General features: G+C 42.7%; 1 protein-coding gene across 1 annotated transcript; it reads left to right on the forward strand.

Moving 5' to 3' along the window:
• Positions 1–5,339: 5,339 nt before the first annotated feature.
• LOC124110833 (alcohol dehydrogenase class-3 chain L-like) lies at positions 5,340–20,336 on the forward strand. Its single transcript, XM_046470273.2, has 11 exons — positions 5,340–5,439; positions 8,772–8,873; positions 10,057–10,198; positions 11,873–11,960; positions 13,095–13,227; positions 15,550–15,636; positions 16,207–16,336; positions 16,702–16,832; positions 17,179–17,314; positions 18,411–18,549; positions 19,984–20,336. Exons 1-11 carry the CDS (start codon positions 5,419–5,421, stop codon positions 20,009–20,011), a joined length of 1,137 nt encoding a protein of 378 aa, XP_046326229.1. The 5' UTR covers positions 5,340–5,418; the 3' UTR covers positions 20,012–20,336.
• Positions 20,337–21,548: the final 1,212 nt, after the last annotated feature.

Consider the following 21,548-nt stretch of genomic DNA (forward strand, 5'->3'; position numbering starts at 1 on the left):
AGGTCGGAGCACAGGGTCTCGCTGCACAAAGTCGTCCAAGTCTATGTTGGTCAAACCAGCAAGGGCATCCTTGTCATTCATTACACCACCAGAGCATTGCCGAATGGATCAATTTCGAGGATGCTTTCGTATTCGTCGTTGCAGACAAGGGTTACAGGATGCTGTAGTGGGTCTGAAAACTGAAGTTCAGTCCAAACTAGCCAGTCTGTCTTGGGTAGTTATAGTCTTCGGCGGCACCCAGATCAGATCCACGACCTATAGAGTGTAGCTATTTCTGAACAGGTTCATTTAAAGTTGTTTGAGCGCTGCACTGTTGTCTTCTAAGTCACTTTGACTTCAATTCAGTAGACTTCCTGCCCATTGAGTTTCAACGTGTAGCTGGTCACTTTGGAATATTTGAAATTGCAGGGATGACCCATCGTCGTACTAGACCTGTTTTGACATTCTGGGCTACAGCATTATATTGATTCATTTTTCCAGCTTATTCTGTGTACCATCCTGGGCATAAAATGAGTTGATTTGGCTGCATCCCCATAACTCAGCAACGTTTCCAAATATGCTTGGTACATGTAGGTTCCATAGAGGGAGTAATTTCTAACTGGTTGTGACCCACTTGCACACATACCTTTTGAAAGAGGGAATGTTGTTCACCGTGGACATGTTTATTCCATCATCACCATCATGTATCACATCTGTACCATTTGTATGCTTGACTTTCAGACACACACGGAGGTAACACTGACTCAAATCAATGTAGACAGGGTTAGCGATGTTAAACATTGAAGAGGACAGCCACCGAGGGTGGCGTAAAACGACTGTAACGAACCACTGATCTTGTACTGGGGTGACAACAGGCGGGACAGAACAGGGGTCCAGTTGAGCCTTGAAGCATTCGCAGGCATCTCGGCGCATCGTGGCAACTCATCTTGACAATACACCGTGGCATCCCATCTTGACAATACATCGTGGCAACTCATCTTTACAAGACATCGTGGCAACTCATCTTGACAATACATTGTGGCAACTCATCTTGACAATACATCGTGGCAACTCATCTTGACAATACATTGTGGCAACTCATCTTGACAATACATCGTGGCAACTCATCTTGACAATCCATCGTGGCAACTCATCTTGACAATACATCATGGCAACTCATCTTGACAATACATTGTGGCAACTCATCTTGACAATCCATCGTGGCAACTCATCTTGACAATACATCGTGGCAACTCATCTTGACAATACATTGTGGCAACTCATCTTGACAATCCATCGTGGCAACTCATCTTGACAATACATTGTGGCAACTCATCTTGACAATACATCGTGGCAACTCATCTTGACAATACATCGTGGCAACTCATCTTGACAATACATTGTGGCAACTCATCTTGACAATACATCGTGGCAACTCATCTTGACAATACATCGTGGCAACTCATCTTGACAATACATCGTGGCAACTCATCTTGACAATACATTGTGGCAACTCATCTTGACAGCACCGTGTCTGGTGTTGAACTGAGCCCAATCCTCTTCTGGACTGACATTTATGCTGCTTGATTCATATAAGGTACATCTTGACCCCCCCGAATGATGGTACAGAGGGTGTGTTTGCACAACAATTAAGGCACTCTGCTTTTCTCTTCATTTTTCTTCAGACAACAGTCGTCTGTATTTTGTGTTCACTTCTCCATCAGGACAAAACAAACACAAGTATTCACAGGGGACTTTGGCTTGCTTCAGATGTTCTTTCCAGGGTTTGTCTGTGGCATCCCATTGGCAGAGTTTCACATCACAGCAATAACAGATAACACTATCACATCGACCATGATAGAAATATCCAGCCATGGCCATGTCATCTTTTAAGCCAAGTTTGAAAAGGCCTCAGACGTTACAATTGATCATATTCTGGGTTTGAAGGATTATTCAAGGTGTAAGAAGGGGCAGACGGTGTATCTTGAATGTCACCAAGCTGATATGTATCCATAAAGTGTTTGTTTTCTCCTGCTTGCTCTCTCACCTTTTCAGAAATCCACTCGGCATCAGGGGCATGTTGGTATTGTGTCATTGCATTCATATCCATATTCAAGTCAAGATGACACACACGTGTGTGAACACGGCAGCACTGTAAGACGGCTTGCTGATAAATGACCACATCTTTCAAAACAAGGCAGTAGTAGAAGGACTTTGTTTGAGTTCCTTGGTGATACAAGAGGGAGCATGTTTGATGCTTCTTTAGCGAGCTGCTGCTGGCCCAGGTTTATGTTGTCGCAATGCGGTGAGTAATGCCTGTTTCCTGTTGGTGTTTCAAACTGATACTTCTATGTCCAGAACTGATATCTTCCACTAGTCCAGGCAACATGCATGCTCCTGCTTTGAGTGCAGATTTTCCTACTTTCTTGAGTATCGACAGTGCTGATATTTCCCAGCCCTCTCCCTCTTTGATGGATATCGTCCTCGGTATACTGCCAGGGCTTTCCCTCGCTGTTGTCCACCAAGACCGGTGACATAGAGGTGGGTGATAAACTGGTGTCCCATCATGTTGAGAATCCGAAGGTACCCAGACGATGTGGACCGCCGAAATAAATTGTCATGATGGTCTTCCTGCTCTGGAATGGCCTGGGATGCCCTGCATTATCCTTAAATAGATCTTGATGGCATCCGTGGTTCCCTGACGCAATCCCATGTAGCATAGGCCGTTTTGGTCACGACACTGTCTTCCATCATCTGATGGGACACAGGAACATACATGAGCTAAGAAGTCACGGTGTGCCCTACGATTTGATCTTTCACCACATCTGAGTAGATATAGACAGTGTCAAAACCAGCCAGATGGTCTGCTTGCTGCTCACCAACGACATGGAGGCTGGTCAGAAAACGTCCACCTAGACAGGCTCAACTGAGATCTGGCTCACTTCGTGTTCTGCGTGGACCATTGGTAGCTGAACGAATTCCACTATGCATACCTATGGAGCTGGTAACACCAGGCGCGTGGTGTATGCTGAATATTGCATTATGATCTGATGGCTTGGCTGTTCTGCAGAGGTCACCAGTCAAAGTCCTACACATGACTTTCGGGGGTGGGAGCATGAAAGTTCACATGCGTTTTTTCCATGCGTTTCGAATTGGAGTTGCTCTTTGGGATAGTTCACAGAGACTTGTAACGCCCTCTACTATCTGCTTGGTAAACATCAGCTGTATACTTCTGCAAAAGGCGTGTGCAGGTTTGTTGAAGCAATATGTCTTTGGATCAAGTTCTCGACAGGAATAAACCCCTTCTGGAATAATGATCTTTTTGGTGGTCTCTCTGGAGATGCCTGGGTTCTGTTCTGTCACTGTAGCATGAAGGGTAGTTGAGCTTTCAATCCTGGTAATTTCAAGGCAGACCAGTTGAAGGGGTAAGCCACATTGTAACGTGTAAAATGGAAAATGAAGTTCACTCACGCCCACTTCCCACTGCTGACGATTCACTTGGATGGAAAAAGGTAGTTTGATTACATTAATGATTCATACTGTTTTGAGGGGGAGCATTACTGGGCAATGCCACATAAAAGTCCCATTAGGAAAACAACGCATTTATCACAGACATCCTGAGATACCCAAAGGGGACTAGACTGGACACGGGGGAGGTAGGGGAAGGAGTGGTTCATGTTGTTGTTGTGGCTGTTGTGGCTGATGGCATAGAAGGTACCAATATCCAGAGCAGCTGGCCAACAAGGTTGTCTACAACTGTTTCTCACTGTGTTCCAAAGCCAACTAGATCATACTCATGACAACCATTCCATATATAAGAATCACTTGGGAGAAAAACACCACTTCCCTTGGAGGTAAGTCGATCGTTGCCAAAGCAACACAAGCATAATGAACTTTGCTTGCTGCTGCTGCTGCTGCTGCTGCTGCCATGTGAGGAAGACATAGCTTTGGGGATCGGCTCACTCTTCATGATGTCCAGAGACACAACTGGTAGTCTTTTTTTTCATCAACATAGTTTGCCTTGTTGTTGAAAACGTTGTCGTGCTGTGCTGTCATGGGAATGTTGCCTGCATACAGATTAACCACACATTCACAGATGGCTTGAATCAGATGGGATGGCTAAATTTAAGCGCTCGTCCGTCATGCTGAAGGCCCCCAGGTTTGATTCTCTAGGTACGTGTATATGTGATGACCATGTTCGGTGTTTCCTGTTGCGAAATTGGTGGAATCGGTGTAAATCCATGCCCGCGCAGTCCCAAACAACCAAGGGGCAAACGACCAACAGCACAGCTGGAAATGTGTACGTTACATTCTTGATGATATATACAAGGTATCATAGCTCGCTGTATATATAATAGACCACTATGCTGGATAATCGATCGAGGATGGTGTTAACGTGACTGAAGAATATAATTATGAATTAAGGTGATCAGAGTTCAAGTAAGTCAGTTTCCCCAATTTATACAACTCCACTACATAGACCAAATATCCAAAACCAATATTATACATGCCAAAAGATATTCACATCAGTTTATGAAAAATACCGGTGGCCCAGTTTATGATATCTCGTATATGAATTCGCGTGAGAGACTGTCTCCATATCAGTCGAAGGTCAACGAACTTGTACATCTTCTATGCTTATTGCTATCTCATGACATTCATGTGGCCTTGGCAAGGTGCAGCCTGATTGACCAAAGCACTTAACATGTTAAAATGTGGATTAATATATAGGCGCATGCGTTTGCTGTCTATTTGTATTGAAAGTCAAAGCATGAGACGTGTTTTCCATATACCGTATTTCCTCCATTAGGCGCCGGCTACCAAAACATGGCCTCTAATTTACGCCGGGTCATACGCTCTGTCAAAATATAAAGTCAGACCTCTGTTAAACACGGGGTCTCTAATTACCAGAATACTGTGATGTATCGATAAATAATAATTACAGTTTCCTATAAATGTACCATTGCATTCATTACCAGAATTTGGGATTCGGTAAGGTCGACTGTCCTGGCATAAAACAGAGTTTTAATAGACGCCGGGTCAACGGCTTGCGCGAAGTTTATAGAGAGTAATAGAGAGAGAAAAACGGTAATTAGGTTATCGATCATTTATTGCGTAACCGCCTCCTTTTTGTTTTTAACAGTTGAAGCATAATTACATATATTTGGTCGTTGACGTTTTCAAAAAAAGTAACAATTAATGGCTAACAAAAGCATTTTAAAAGTTTTTTTCCCCATTTCCTAAAAGCTATGCAGTTTCCCTTTCCCCAAAAACTTCGCTTTAGACATGTTAGAACGGTATATAAATATTCTTTGAATGCCCTGATTCCAACATGACCCACTCGCTAAGGCTGTCAAGTTTCCAGTTCAAGTCCGGCGGCTGCACACGGCACCAATCATAATCAAAACACGTGGACTGACTGAGATAGAGTCTAGCAACATGGCCGACACTGTGGGAAAGGTAATAATGATTAACACTGTCGATAGGACGTGAAACAAAACGTGACACATGTTAAAGTTGTGTGAAACATCTCGCTAAATATGTTTTCAATCACAATACCAACGCTGTTTGCTCATGTGCTCGCGTGTTACGTAATATTCAGCCGATAGCGTGATGTGATGTACGAAGCGAGTCGCTGTCACCGGTATTTGTCGGTCCCAGCTAGTTTTTGTGTACAAAGGAAAAACACAGAGTAATAATCATGTACGTTATTTAGCAAAATTAAACCATTAATTCAAACATAATATTGGAATCTAAAATAAGTCCCCCAATATTTGTTTTCGTTAAACAAGTTACACATATTAATACTCAATGACTAGTTGTTCCCTTACGCTGCGTGTCCGCCTTTGCGAATTTAGACATCGATGTGCGTTTATCATCTTTATAGGGCCTATATTTTACAGGCACCCGTCGGGTCATAGGTTTGCGGACACCATACGTTTTCGGACAGCCGTGTTTATAGTGATTAGTCGCGCTATTACGGGAAGTGTAGCATCACACAGACATTGTAATTACTCAGATGAAGGCTTGTTTTTAAGAGAAAGTTGTTTTTAAAAATGAATGACATGTTTTAACCCCCTGCCCTCTCTCCCGCAAACTCTCGATCCGCCTATGGACCAAGTTTTGAATCTAACTGTTGGTACAGAAGTCACTCTGGATCTCCCATTTTAATGTCTGTGACCACCCAAGTTCATTACATAGGGGCACAGGTGGCCTAGTCGTCTATGGCACCACAGACAGCCTCCATGGTCTAGTGGTAGAGCGCCTGCCCGGCGAGCGAAGATCCGGGGTTCGATCCCCGGTCATGTCAATACCAAAAGACGATAAAAGATGGTACTTGTTACCCTGTTTGGCACTCAGCATTAAGGGACTAAAACAAGGACTGGCTGGCTCTGGCAGTGTTAAACATCATTTCACCTCCTCACCTATGGCACCACACACAATGTGCTCTGCAGAGTTGCATCCCTTGGGCATGCCAGATTGTCGGTTAGAATCCCGGTTCTCCTAGATTATGTTTCTGAGTTTGTCAGCACCATACCCGGGTCCAGGGGCTTTTACCAAAGTGGTGTCTGTATAAGTTTTAACACCTGCTAGCTTTTCTCGACCCGTGAGGGTAGAATAGGTCTTCAGCAACCCATACTTGCCGTAAAAGGTGACTATTGCTTGTCGTAAAAGGCGACTAACGGAATCGGGTGGTCAGGCTCACTGACTTGGTTGATGCATGTCATCGATCCCAATTGCGTGGATCGATGCTCATGATATTAATCACTGGATTGTCTGGTCCAGACTCGATTATTTACAGACCGCCGTCATATAGCTGGAATATTGCTGAGTGCGGCGTTAAACAACCAACCAATCAACCTTTTTTCCCAAATCATGCTGACACGCCAAGTGGCGTTAAATCCAACCCACTCACTTACTTATTACAGAGAGTCTGCATGATTCTCAAATACATAGACCAAAGTAAATCCCTGGACATTTACTTATATATTTTGTTCAAGGGTGAAGATATTTCAATTCAGCTCATTTTGATTAGATATTTTTGAACTTAACATTGATGACTGATATTAAAATTCTACTGGTCCTGAGGACATAGGCTTAGGCAAGGTTCTTGTTCAGTGCTACAAACCTGCCAGTGCTCATCTGATAGGAGTTTGTGTGCAGAGCGCTTGACGATGAGACCCTTGTCTAAGGCCTAAATACTCGCTCAGACGAGTCTGGCAAGTCTTAATTACTCACAGCTGGTATTGTGAATTGTTTCCCATGTACCTTTGTAAGACACTTAAATACTCTGCACATATGAAATCACTGTATACATATGTTGTATGGCCTAATATAACAAATTACACTGTTATCAGTGTTCAGATATGTACAATTTCAAGCAACCATTCAAGTATGATCATGTCATTTCTGGTTTAGAAATTATGCAGTGAATGTAGGCATTTATAGGTTAACTGACAAGAAGGTCCCATTATATATATAGTACGAACTTAAGTTTTGGTCCCAGCCATATGCTGTATAGTTGTTGTATGAATGCTGATAACAAACTAAGGGTTTAACTTCTTTGAGTGGCATTTAGAAGTTTGAATGGTAACTAAGACGAAATTGTTATGGATGAGCAACTTCTTTATTACAATTGGGCGACGTTTCGGTGTAGATTCTAACACCGTTATCAAGCAAATCATTTGCCTATGTAACTAGTCCACAGGTGATTTTGGACTAGTATGTTAAGCAACATAACCAGATCTGGGGAGGAAACAATGAAGTGCCTCTAAATTTTCACTGGTCTAGTGGCCGTGTCTGTCTTTGTTAGCAAGGACATTGCTTTGTACAATAAGCATAAGATTTTGTTTGTTGTTTAAGGCCGCTCTCAGCAATATTCTAGCTATATTCTAGCTATATGACGACATCTGTAAATGATCGAGTCAGCCAGATAAGCATAAGAAGGCATCACAAATACTATTAATTGTATGTGTCGTTGATGCTGTGCTCAATCTCGAATCACTATTTTTATGCCAAGGACCTGGAATATTATCATTGAGATTCCCCCGTGCACATGGAAGATATACCTGCCAGAGTTTGCCCTAATGCAGAAAACCTGCGTATTTGGTGCAATCTAAGGAGAAAATACGCAATATTAATTCTCCATTGCGTCAGATCATTCAGACTGTCAAAATGAATAATTGCACTAAACTGTCGGAACATTAAAATTTGAAACAGACATATCCCTTGACAATAAATAAAATACGACCGATATCAGCTTTGTCTAATGTTGGAAAACCTAATGTCTACAAAGAGAACAGCCAATCAGAAATAAGTTTCAATATTTTCCTAGCGGGGTGGTTGTATTTCCTGTCAGTCACTGTCAAGAACAGGTTACGCCACATCATGTAAAGAGTTATAATATTATATAGCAGTTCCCTTATCAGTCGGTATCAATCTGTTATCTGCAAATATAATAACAAATATTAGACATTACAAATTACATATGATTAGATTAGCAACTGTGTGGAGAATAGATGAACATGATTTAAACTGCTTCATTAGAGATAACAAGATAAATTAAAAATCAAATTCATTATGTAATCTAACATCAATTAGTTTTTTTAAAATTAAAATGACCCGCCATGAAAGACATATGACTCCCTGTATTACAGCTAAGGAGTCATAATGCCGCCCAGGTTCAAGAGGCGAGGACAAACCCTGTGACCTCCGGCAAATCACTGAATCTAAATGGGAATATCCGTACAGGGCCTGTGATGAGCTTCCAATCAATTTGTTCCTCGTTTCAGACGATAACCTGCAAAGCAGCAGTGGCATGGGAAGCCAAGAAACCCTTGACGATGGAAACCATCGAGGTGGCACCGCCCAAGGCAGGAGAAGTACGAGTAAAGGTGAGTAGCTAAAGACTTAAAGCAAGGTTTGTGTTGCAAGCAAGAAACCTGAGTATTTGTGCTGACAACTCTCACTTACTGTTCATTCCCTTGATGGATGCACGTCTTTGACCTGATTAAGCCTGCCATAGTGAGTGTAAGTGAGTTAGGTTAACGCCGCTTTTAACATTATTCCAGTTATATCACGGCGTGTCAGAATAATATGGGAGGAAAGCCCGAAGTGATGCAGGCCTCGGACGTTTACCACTTCGATGAAACCACGAGCACGGGTATGGTGCTGACAAACCAAGAAACATAATCGGGGTGAACCGGGATTCGAACCCACAATCATAGGTTTCTGGCGTGCCCAAGGGACGCAACTCTGCACAGCGAATCGCGACTGGGCCACCCGTGCCCCCAAGCCTGCCATATTGGTACATTTTTGTTTGGATGTTTTCATTTGATGGACACAAACACCTATAAAGATAATTATGATTTACAATTATTTTTTATATTTATTTAATATAATAGCAGCATAGGTAGATTTTAATAACACGTTGAAAAGGACTTGATAGGTTTTAAATGCCACCTGTTGCACTTGACGTACCTTGGCAATGATTTAACACAAGCTCTGTGTGACCCCTTTAGATCAGACAGGAGTCATGCTGACCCTACAAATGTCGGTCGTGTGTAACCTATGCTGGTCATAAGGTGACTTAAGGATAGGGACGTTAGGCTCAGTGATTTGGTTGATGGCATGTCATCATATCCCAATGGAGTGGATCGTTACTTATCAATCACAGGATTGTCTGGATTATTTATTGACCGCAGTCATTTAGGTTGAAAATTGACAACATACAGTGACCCCTGGAGTGAGGCTGGGTCCAACCCTGGGTTAATCTACTGTGTTTTTTTTTGTTTTGTTTGTTGTTTAACACCGCACTCAGCAATATTCCAGCTACATGTTGGCAGTCTGTAAATAATCGAGTCTGAACCAGACAGTCCGGTGATTGACATGAGCATCGCCCACACAATTGGAATATGATGACATGCATCAACAAAGTCAGCAAGTCTGACCACCTGATCCCGTTAGCAACCTCTTACGACAAGCATGCTCGCCTTTACGGCAAGCATGGGTTGCTGAAGACCTAGTCTGCACCGGATCTTCACGGGTCAATCTACCACGTTGTACTTGTTTGATCAGGTTCTTGCTACTGGAGTGTGTCATACAGATGCCTACACACTGGACGGGTTCGACTCGGAGGGACTGTTCCCGGTTGTCCTCGGCCACGAGGGTGGAGGAATAGTGGAGAGTGTGGGTGAAGGAGTCACGACTGTGAAGCCAGGTGAGCTCTCATAGGGACTGTTCCTCATTGCTACAGACCGCCTCCATTGTCTAGTGGAAAGAGGGTCTGACCGGAAAGTGTAGCGTCTGACCAGAGAGGGGAAGGTTGGTGGTTCTTTTTCCCTGCTGCATTATGCCAAAAGACTTTAAGAGATGGTACTTGTTGTTTCCCTGCCTGAATACTTTCTGACCAGCCCCTCAGCATCAAGGCTTCAAAAGTCTCAGTGCTTGTGAGCCAAGCATTCATACATGCTTCCCTGATTTCTGTACCTCAACCAGAACTCCAGATAAATTTTTGAGCAATCTAGTCTTTGCTCTAGAGTTTCTATTTTAATTGGGTTATTACATTTTTCATTGGGTAACCAATATTTTTCACTCATCTAGTCATCACTCTATTGGGTTTTTCCCCAAATTAGTGAACATTTTAAGATTTAAAACAAATGAAATAATGTTTTAGATGTGTATAACTGTTCTAAATATATAGGCTTGACCCGGAAAGTAAATTAGCTAGTAATTGTGTTTCGGAAATAAGCTTCTTTGTAGGCATGCTGAAAAAGCTTCATTGGGTATTTACACGAGCTGTTTTTATACATTTGAGCTTTTCATTTAGTGCATGCGTTTCTGTGCATTGTTAATTGAAAGTAATTGGGTTTTGAATATTTTTTGGTGGGAGGTATCTTACGCTAGTACGTTGTTTATCTGTAGCTCTGTCAACATTGAATAAAATAACCCATGATATCCTCGGGATGTGTTCTAGGGCTGCAACAAATACACTATGAGGCAAATACGATTCGTATCACGAATATAGGGTAACGAATACGAATATTAATTCATGAATACAATAACAAGTCAGCAGCTTAAGTATTATTTGTTATATTCAGTGAATCATTAACACAATAAATTATTTGACATGGTTTGTTAATTATTAATATATTATACATTTATGTACTGCACTTATCCAGGTACTAGTATCTGCTCATATGCAACAATGACCAGTGACCACAATACTCTCAAATTAAATATTATAAGAGTGTTGTCTTTGTAAGAAATCTATGCATATAATATGTTCTTATGGATATTTTTAGGTAAGGCTGTAAAGAAATGAAACCAAATCGTTTTTGAAAGCTTACATATGATTGACTTGCGAACCCACGCAGTCATCATTTAAATTGGACAGTTTGTTCAGTGTTCACCTGACATGAACATGAAAGAGGTGTAGTCCCCATTGATAATAAACCCCACTGATCTGAAAACCCAGAGCACCAGATGATCACTGCTTGGAATGTTAATTGTTTTCATTACAGCGTAGCCATGATTTAATCATTTGAAAAATGTATACAATCATGACGATCCCAGGACCCGTGAAGATTCGGGGGTAGAATAGGTCTTCAGCAACTCATGCTTGCCGTAAAAAGTGACTATGCTTGTCGTAAAAGGCGACTAACGGGATTGGCTGGTCAGGCTCGCTGACTTGGTTGATGCATGTCATCAATCCCAATTGCGTGGATCGATGCTCATGATATTAATCACTGGATTGCTGGTCCAGACTCGATTATTTACAGACCGCCGTCATATAGCTGGAATATTGCTGAGTGCGGCGTTAAACAACAAATCAACCAACCAACAATGACGATCCCAGAAGCGTCACTACAGTGTTTTGTGTGCGGTGTTTCAGGCGACCATGTTATCCCATGCTACATCCCTCAGTGCTATGACTGCAAGTTCTGCAAAAGCACCAAGACCAATCTGTGCTCCAAGATAAGGTAAATTCAAAAATGGCTGAAACATTAAATCTTTTGCACAATATCATAAAGACACATGTTGCCATGTTCTTGCTGTGTATCACGATACACTAGTTTTACACTTGAAAACTAGCTTATTTCAAATGATTATTTCTATTCTTTCAATCAAAGGTAAAGACAACATGATGCTTCCTGATTTTAATATAATGTATTTGAAAAATTCAAATCCAAACTATGTAGTTGGAGTGGGGTATCCTTGTTAAACTGTGGCTGAGTCGTCTGAGGTGAGGAGTTAGGTCACTTGCCATGACAGGATGTGCTGATCATGGGTTTGAATCCCAGATAAACAAAATGTTGAGTCTTGGTGTGTGGGCATCATGCCTTTGCTCATTGTCATGTGTGGAACTTTCTACGTGGCACATAAAGTTGACACGCCGTGATGAATCTGAAATACTGACCTGAATGTTACTGTACTGCGACAAACCACCTACAGTTGTCAAGAAGGTACTATTGTCAGACAGGTGAGGACACCATGAGGGGCCCCTTTAGGCCAGTGGTGTAACCTGACATACAGTTAACTACGGTTATAACAAACTCAAAGGGACCATTCATTTTAGTTTCATTATAAGTGTTTTACGACTGTCAGACATCTTGGATCAAGTCACGTGGTTGCATAATGTTACAAGATAAATAACACAAGTGTGCATTGTTTATGTACTACATTGGGGGATGCCGTGTTCATCTGCAATTAAACTTTGATTTGAAACTTAACGTCGATGTCTAAAGCTGATTGGTGACACATGAGCAGCTCGGCAGTTCAGACATTAACAATTCGTTATAAACAACAACGTCATTGACAGAAAGCACACAGGACCACTAAGTGAGTATGCTGTATGTGTTTGTTATATCCATCAATTTAATATGAGAAAATATACAGCAAATGGCCGGGGCCTAAAAAGTCAGTTTGTTATATCCGTCAGTTCATTATAAGCCTGTTCACTATAGACATAGTTCAATGTAACTATATTTTGGAAGAAGTCTAGAAAACAAGCCATCCTTACAGATTTTCACGAGTGTCGGAGTAACAGACAAGTGTCTATGTCTAGTCCTGTAGAGAAGTTTGATCTAACATTCAATATTTGGAATATGTTTCAGATCTACTCAAGGTGCTGGTGTAATGCCCGATGGTACGTCCAGGTTCACTTGTAAGGGGAAGCAACTCTACCACTTCATGGGCACCAGCACATTCAGTGAATACACTGTAGTTGCTGAAATATCAGTTGCCAAGGTAATTGTTTAGTACAGCAGTAATAAGCTATATGTCATTTATTTTGTAGCCTGAGCCAAACAGTTTTGGAGTAAACTCACACTAAATTGTCTCTTGGCATCATTTGCAAGTTAACTTGTTAACATATGGACATTTATTAACCCAGCATACCGGCTAAAATCAGTTTTATTAGACTCATGCTTCTGAAGGGAGGCAGAGTCACTGACTGCTCTGACCTGCGCGTGTTTGCCATCACAACTGAATGCCCCTTGTATAATGCCCTGTCCTGTGTGCCCCTTGTATAATGCCCTTTCCTGTGTGCCCCTTGTATAATGCCCGGTCCTGTGTGCCCCTTGTATAATGCCCTGTGTCCTGTGTGCCCCTTGTATAATGCCCTGTCCTGTGTGCCCCTTGTATAATGCCATGTCCTGTGTGCCCCTTGTATAATGCCCTTTCCTGTGTGCCCCTTGTATAATGCCCGGTCCTGTGTGCCCCTTGTATAATGCCCTGTGTCCTGTGTGCCCCTTGTATAATGCCCTGTCCTGTGTGCCCCTTGTATAATGCCCTGTCCTGTGTGCCCCTTGTATAATGCCCTGTGTCCTTTGTGCTCCTTGTATAATGCCCTGTCCTGTGCCCCTTGTATAATGCCATCCTGTGTGCCCCTTGTATAATGCCCTGTCCTGTGTGCCCCTTGTCTAATGCCCTATGTCCTGTGTGCCCCTTGTCTAATGCCCTATGTCCTGTGTGCCCCTTGTATAATGCCCTGTCCTGTGTGCCCCTTGTATAATGCCCTGTGTCCTGTGTGCCCCTTGTATAATGCCCTGTCCTGTGTGCCCCTTGTATAATGCCCTGTGTCCTGTGTGCCCCTTGTCTAATGCCCTATGTCCTGTGTGCCCCTTGTATAATGCCCTGTGTCCTGTGTGCCCCTTGTATAATGCCCTGTCCTGTGTGCCCCTTGTATAATGCCCTGTGTCCTGTGTGCCCCTTGTATAATGCCCTGTCCTGTGTGCCCCTTGTATAATGCCCTGTGTCCTGTGTGCCCCTTGTATAATGCCCTGTCCTGTGTGCCCCTTGTATAATGCCCTGTGTCCTGTGTGCCCCTTGTCTAATGCCCTATGTCCTGTGTGCCCCTTGTATAATGCCCTGTGTCCTGTGTGCCCCTTGTATAATGCCCTGTGTCCTGTGTGCCCCTTGTATAATGCCCTGTGTCCTGTGTGCCCCTTGTATAATGCCCTGTGTCCTGTGTGCCCCTTGTCTAATGCCCTATGTCCTGTGTGCCCCTTGTATAATGCCCTGTCCTGTGTGCCCCTTGTATAATGCCCTGTCCTGTGTGCCCCTTGTATAATGCCCTGTCCTGTGTGCCCCTTGTATAATGCCCTGTGTCCTGTGTGCCCCTTGTATAATGCCCTGTGTCCTGTGTGCCCCTTGTATAATGCCCTGTGTCCTGTGTGCCCCTTGTATAATGCCCTGTGTCCTGTGTGCCCCTTGTATAATGCCCTGTCCTGTGTGCCCCTTGTGTCCTGTGTGCCCCTTGTATAATGCCCTGTCCTGTGTGCCCCTTGTATAATGCCCTGTCCTGTGTGCCCCTTGTCTAATGCCCTATGTCCTGTGTGCCCCTTGTATAATGCCCTGTCCTGTGTGCCCCTTGTATAATGCCCTGTCCTGTGTGCCCCTTGTATAATGCCCTGTCCTGTGTGCCCCTTGTATAATGCCCTGTGTCCTGTGTGCCCCTTGTATAATGCCCTGTGTCCTGTGTGCCCCTTGTATAATGCCCTGTGTCCTGTGTGCCCCTTGTATAATGCCCTGTGTCCTGTGTGCCCCTTGTATAATGCCCTGTGTCCTGTGTGCCCCTTGTATAATGCCCTGTCCTGTGTGCCCCTTGTATAATGCCCTGTCCTGTGTGCCCCTTGTTTAATGCCCTGTGTCCTGTGTGCCCCTTGTATAATGCCCTGTGTCCTGTGTGCCCCTTGTCTAATGCCCTATGTCCTGTGTGCCCCTTGTATAATGCCCTGTCCTGTGTGCCCCTTGTATAATGCCCTGTCCTGTGTGCCCCTTGTATAATGCCCTGTCCTGTGTGCCCCTTGTATAATGCCCTGTCCTTTGTGCCCCTTGTATAATGCCCTGTGTCCTGTGTGCCCCTTGTATAATGCCGTCCTGTGTGCCCCTTGTATAATGCCCTGTCCTGTGTGCCCCTTGTATAATGCCCTGTCCTGTGTGCCCCTTGTATAATGTCCTGTGTGCCCCTTGTATAATGCCCTGTCCCGTGCCCCTTGTATAATGCCCTGTCCTGTGCCCCTTGTGTCCTGCAAGCCCCTTGTATAATGGCCCTTATTCTGTGTGCAGGTGGATGAGCAGGCCCCCCTGGACAAAGTGTGCCTTCTGGGATGTGGGATATCTACCGGATACGGTGCTGCCCTCAACTCTGCTAATGTAGGTGGAAGATGACAGTGGTTGTTCCGGAGAATAGTTATAACATATATACGATAATATATCGGAGCTTTTAGATGAATCAATTCAAAACTGTGACATCTGATAATTCCAATTTTCAAGAGACAGAAATACCAAAAGTTATAGTTACAGTTCCATGCAATTCTTTGTGAGTGATTGAGTATGTTGTTACACAGCTTTGAGCAATATTCCAGCAATATCACGGCAGCCTGTAAATAATTGAGTCTGGACCAGACAATCTAGTGGTTGACATCATGATCATCAATCCACACAATTGGGATACAATGACGTGCATCAACCATGTCAGCGAACCTGACCACCCGATCCTGTTAGTTGCCTCTTACGCCAAGCATAGTCGTCTTTTCTGGCAAGCATGGGTTGCTGAAGACTTATTCTACGGGTCTTACGGGTCTCATTTCCTTGTGTATTAGCAGACTCTTTACATTTCTGCTGACCCCAAAGAGGCAGCAGATAAGTCTTTCTATTTAAGTCCGACCAAATATTAATACTGTTTGATTTACCTGGCGATCAGATTTGTACTCAACATTTCAGGTTGAGGCTGGATCGACTTGTGCTGTATGGGGTCTTGGTGCTGTGGGTCTCGCTGTCATCATGGGATGCAAGAAAGCAGGAGCCAGTCGTATCATCGGCATTGACATCAACCCAGACAAGTTTGAGATTGGTAAACATAGTTTATCTTACTCCTGTGGGATGATGGAGGAGGATGGTTCCCAGTTCCCTTGGTGATGGTTGAGTTTGCATGGTGGCTGCATAATATGAACAGAAGCTGTATCCCTTTGAAGCCCTTGGGAAGACTAGATACCCCGTTTGGAATATTTCCGCTTTCTTGTTGCAAGAGATGTTTTAAGTGGATGATTACGTGTCATTGGTCCCTGATGTAAGCACCCTCTCTCAGTGCTAATGTTGTCAGGATAGTTTTGTAGTTCTTGGGAAGTACTGTTGCACTGCTATAAGCATAGAGGAATGTGTTCCTCTCTCTGATTGATCACAGTTAGGAATGACTGAAGCATTCCCATTGTGTTGCAGCCAAGCAGTTTGGAGCTACAGAATCAGTGAATCCCAAAGATCATGACCGCCCCATCCAGCAGGTTCTGGTGGAAATGACTGACGGAGGTCTTGATTATACGTTTGAATGTATCGGCAGTGTGGCAACTATGGTAAGTTATGAAACAATTGGTTGTGAATGTCAAATACTGTAGCAACAATGCAACAAAAGTTTGTGTTTTGCTACATTGGAATTGGCACTGTGTGATTCCAAATCAGTATAGATTCCCACTATCTAACTCTTTCTGTAAAAGCTCACTAAAGTGGACATGGCTTTCTGTTAGACCTTTTCGATTGGTGTCATCGTACTCTGACTTTGCTTTTTGCTTTAAGTCACTTGTTGTTGAGTCCAAACTTTTTCGTTTACAAACAGTATTGATATCCAGAAATATTTGTGAGTAGAGTTACCATAAGACACATCATTCACTCACTCGCCAACCTGTGATTGTTCTCTGTCAGAGAGCAGCTCTGGAGTCTTGTCACAAGGGATGGGGAGTGTCCACCGTCATCGGCGTCGCCGCTGCTGGGCAGGAGATCTCCACACGCCCATTTCAACTGGTCACTGGACGTGTGTGGAAGGGGTCCGCTTTCGGGGGTAAGTTGTGGCACCTGAATGTTGCAGATAGATTCCCAGATTCTCTGACACAGACACGCACACGCACACGCACACACACATGCACTCGCACACTGACTCCTGTATTTTATTAGGGATCTTCTGGTTAAAGGAATTGATCAATAGTCAGAGGACCTGGATTATATTTCCCATATGGGTGAAAACTATTCTTCGTGTCCCCCTGTTGTGACATTGCTTGAATTTTACTAAAACTTTAAATCTTTGTTCTTTTATAATCTATGTTAGTGTCATGTATAGGTATAAATCCTCATACTCAGTCTTGCTTGACAACGGAATCAGGATCTATGCCGAAACGTTACTAAAATAGTATCATCAGATCATAGGTTTTCGGACATCGTATGTTTTTGGATGGCAATGTTTATTGCGATTACTCGCACTACAAGATTGTAGCATCACTAAGACATTTTTATTTTCAGATGATAGCTTGTTTTTAAGAGAAAGTTGTCTTTTATAAGTGAATGAGATGTTTTATAGTTTTTCTTGTGATTAGAGAGAAGAAAAAGCGTCCGAAAACCCATAACACGGGGATATATTAAAGAAGCTATCCATGAATTGTCTACTTTGTCTTCCATCAACCTCTGAGGAAATTCCTGTCAAACAATTCTTTCACGTTGTATGTGTTGTCAGAGCTACAGATAAGCTGCGTATTTGGGTAAAATACGCAGCAACATTCAAAACCCAATTACTTTCAATTAACTTGCGTACAGAAACGCATGCATTAAATGAAAAACTCAAATGTATAAAAACAGCTCGCATAAATACCCAATGAAGCTTTTTCAGTACAAAGGAGCTAATTTCAGAAACACAATTAAGAGCTAATTTACTTTCTGAGTCAAGACTATATATTAAGAACAGTTATATACATCTAAAACATAATTAAAATTTTTTTTCCCTAAAATGTTCACTCATTTGGGGAAAAACCCAATAGAATGATGAAAAGATGAGTGAAAAAATATTGGTTACCAAATGAAAAATGTAATAACCCATTTAAAATAAAAATCCTAGACTAGAAACTGAATTGCTCTAAAAGTTATCTGGAGCTTTGTGTTGTTGCCAGGCTGGAAGAGTCGAGACAGCGTGCCCAGACTGGTGGAGGAGTACATGAAGAAAGAGCTGAAGGTGGACGAGTTTGTCAGCTTCTCGTTTCCGCTGGAGGAAATCAACACTGCCTTTGACTACATGCACAGTGGCAAGAGGTAGGTGTGCAGCTGTTATAACACCAGTGTTCTCACAACATACTGAACAAGCAGAGACCAGGTCCCCTTCAACAGAATATTTACATGTCATTATCAAAACTCATGGGTCACACTCTGAGAGATCATGCATAGCTTAAAACACATGATGCACAGGTTATTAGCAGACCGTGAAGCAGGACATGTTTTGTTGGAATTTGACTGCTGCAGAACATGATTTTTCTAATGACTACTACACAAAGATTAGAGATTATTCTTCGGTAGACTCATTCCGAAGTGTCTTGGGGGTATATACTTTCTCTAGGATGGGGCACTGCCTTGAAAAGGTTTTAGTCAAGGTTAGTCATAGGTCAAGGTCGGCTTTCAGGTTTTTGCAAACACGGTTATATCATTGTCAGTTTTTGAGTCATGGCAGCCACCACAGGCATGGAACTTTAGGTTTGCATGTCGCTTTGCAAATCCAACCACATCTAATGTTGGTTCTATGTCTATCAAAGGTGGAGGTCCTATCTGAGGTTGTTGCGGACCGTGGTTGTATCCTCTATTTCTGTTTACTTGTACAATCGGACCTGTGAAGATCTGGGTTAGAATATGTCTTCAACAACCCATGCTTGCTGTAAAAGGCGATTATGCTTGTTGTAAGAGGCGACTATCGGGTTTGGGTGGTCAGGCTCGCTGACTTGGTTGATGCATGTCATCGTGTCCTAATTGTGTGGATTAGTGCTCATGATGTCAATCACTAGATTGTCTGGTCCAGACTCGATTATTTACAGACGGCCGTCATACAACTGGAATATTGCTGAGTGCGGCGTAAAACAACAAACAAACAAACAAACCTTACAGTCCTCAGTCTAGGGTAATTGAAGGATCTTACATGGGAAAGCACTGTTACATGAAATGCACTGTTCGTAAAGTGAGACGAATATACCAACAAAAAACAGGAAGTTTACATTCAATAATTGAACACCTCTGCGAGTGATGTAAAATGTTTTTAAGACAGTAAGTGACGCCATAATTTTATTTAATAAAGCTAGCATAATATGTTGGACGTGTTCAATTACCCACTCTAGTAAGTTTATGTGCCAGTCAATAAATTACTGCATGCCAAGAGTCTGCTGCCTTGGCGGTGCACTTAATATCATGGTCAGTGTACTTAACACCTCTACTAATGACCTTCCACCCTTAGAGTTGTTCTCAAATAGGAGATTCTAAAATTTGGTCAAGTTTTAAGAAATAATTTACTCCCCTGTAACCTGAAATCATTTCTAGTTAATTTTTGTCCCACGGATTCTATGGCTGTAATTTGGTCAAGCCCAAACACTTGAGGTGCCTTAGTAGGAATATTTGAAGAGTAACCGAAAACCTCTAAGTCGAAATAAGAAACTTGTTTTGAAAATTTACCTCACACCAAATAATCTCTCTTTCATTAATTTGCAGTATTCGCTCTGTGGTGAAGCTGAGCTAGATGCAGCGAGTTTCCCAACATCCTCGGGGACTACACGAGACTACACAGCAAGACTACACAACGTGACGACACTACAACTTCATGGAATTCCCTCCATGGTCAACCAATCATCTTGTACAGAGAGAAGCAATTGTGCAGTTTAATGGTTAATACGGCAATAGGATTCAATGGATCAAAGAAATGTATTTTGTAATGATTTTTAAATGATTCCACAACTTACGACTACAGGCAGAAATTGTGTTTCTCAGTATGGATCGGTGGAACTTCTTTCTTACAACTGTACTCAAGATGGAGTCGATTAAATTTCTTGATTTCTTAAGAGTCATTCTTTTTTGTGAATTGTGTTCAGGATATTTATCTGTTTGTGGCATTGGAGTGCCAGTCATCACTTCGCAGTGCAGAGTTACATCACTTAGGGTTGCTATGAGCTTACATTAATATACCCCCAGATAGGAGGTGTAAGTTAATGTCAGTAAACTGAAGAGGGGGGTGGACGTATGACTCCTGTCATGATATCTCCTGGCAGTGTTGGGTTAGGTCTGTCTACGAATCCCTGTGAAAATGTGTTCCTGACTGAAAGACATGCTGCACATGTAGGTTACTACAACTGTTTCCGTTCAGTCTGTCTTTTATAGACAATGACAACACACAGCCATGTCGTATCAGGTTCTTTACTACGTGTGGGAAGTATGTACTGGTAAAACATCCTCACTTCAGTGTAAATAAAGCTGTGAACCAACAGTAACTTCTGGCATCCGACTCTGCACGGTTCTGGTCTGGCCAATTAAAATCCTATGTTTGTGGGTTGGCATGACAGATTCACCCTGAAATTGATCATTGGAGTGCCAGTCATCAATTCGCAGTGCAGAGTTACATCCCTTAGGGGTGGCAGTATCCTATGTTTGTGGGTTGGCATGACAGATTCACCCTGAAATTGATCATTGGTTTGCCATCATCTTACACTTGCTTGTGAGTTTCAGGTCGTAAACATCAACGATACATCAATCCATGCTTTCCTCCCACACAAGGTGATACACCATGACATAACCATCCTCTATGTCTCCAGGGCAGTGGAGTAGCCTAGTGGTTAAAGCAATCGCTCATCACGCTTGGTTTGATTCCCCACATGGGTACAATGTGTGAAGCCCATTTCTGGTGTCCGCCGCTCTGATAAGGCTGGAATATTGCTAAAAGCAGCTTAAAACATACTCACTCACTCACATTTCGATAAACCTAGACTAACCCAAAGATCCATTCCCGTGGTTCTAGTGAACTCAAATTACCCACCCCTTTATTTTCATTAGCCAAATTGATTTGCTTTGCTACTCAGTCTAACAGACCAATCAGAATGCAAGTTGAAAACCAGCCTCAGTGTTGGTCATCATCAAAATGACGTCCAGTACTATTGTTTACGATAGAGTTTGCGACTGACTGACATGCAAAAACCCTCAATTTTTTTTATGGAAAGGATGTCTTCATGTCCCCTTCCTTATCCCGATATTTGATTGGTCGGTATATTGTTAATGAAAATCAATGA

This window comes from Haliotis rufescens, unplaced genomic scaffold (assembly GCF_023055435.1).
Source record: "Haliotis rufescens isolate VD_foot unplaced genomic scaffold, xgHalRufe1.0.p SCAF_62, whole genome shotgun sequence".
Taxonomy (NCBI): domain Eukaryota; kingdom Metazoa; phylum Mollusca; class Gastropoda; order Lepetellida; family Haliotidae; genus Haliotis; species Haliotis rufescens.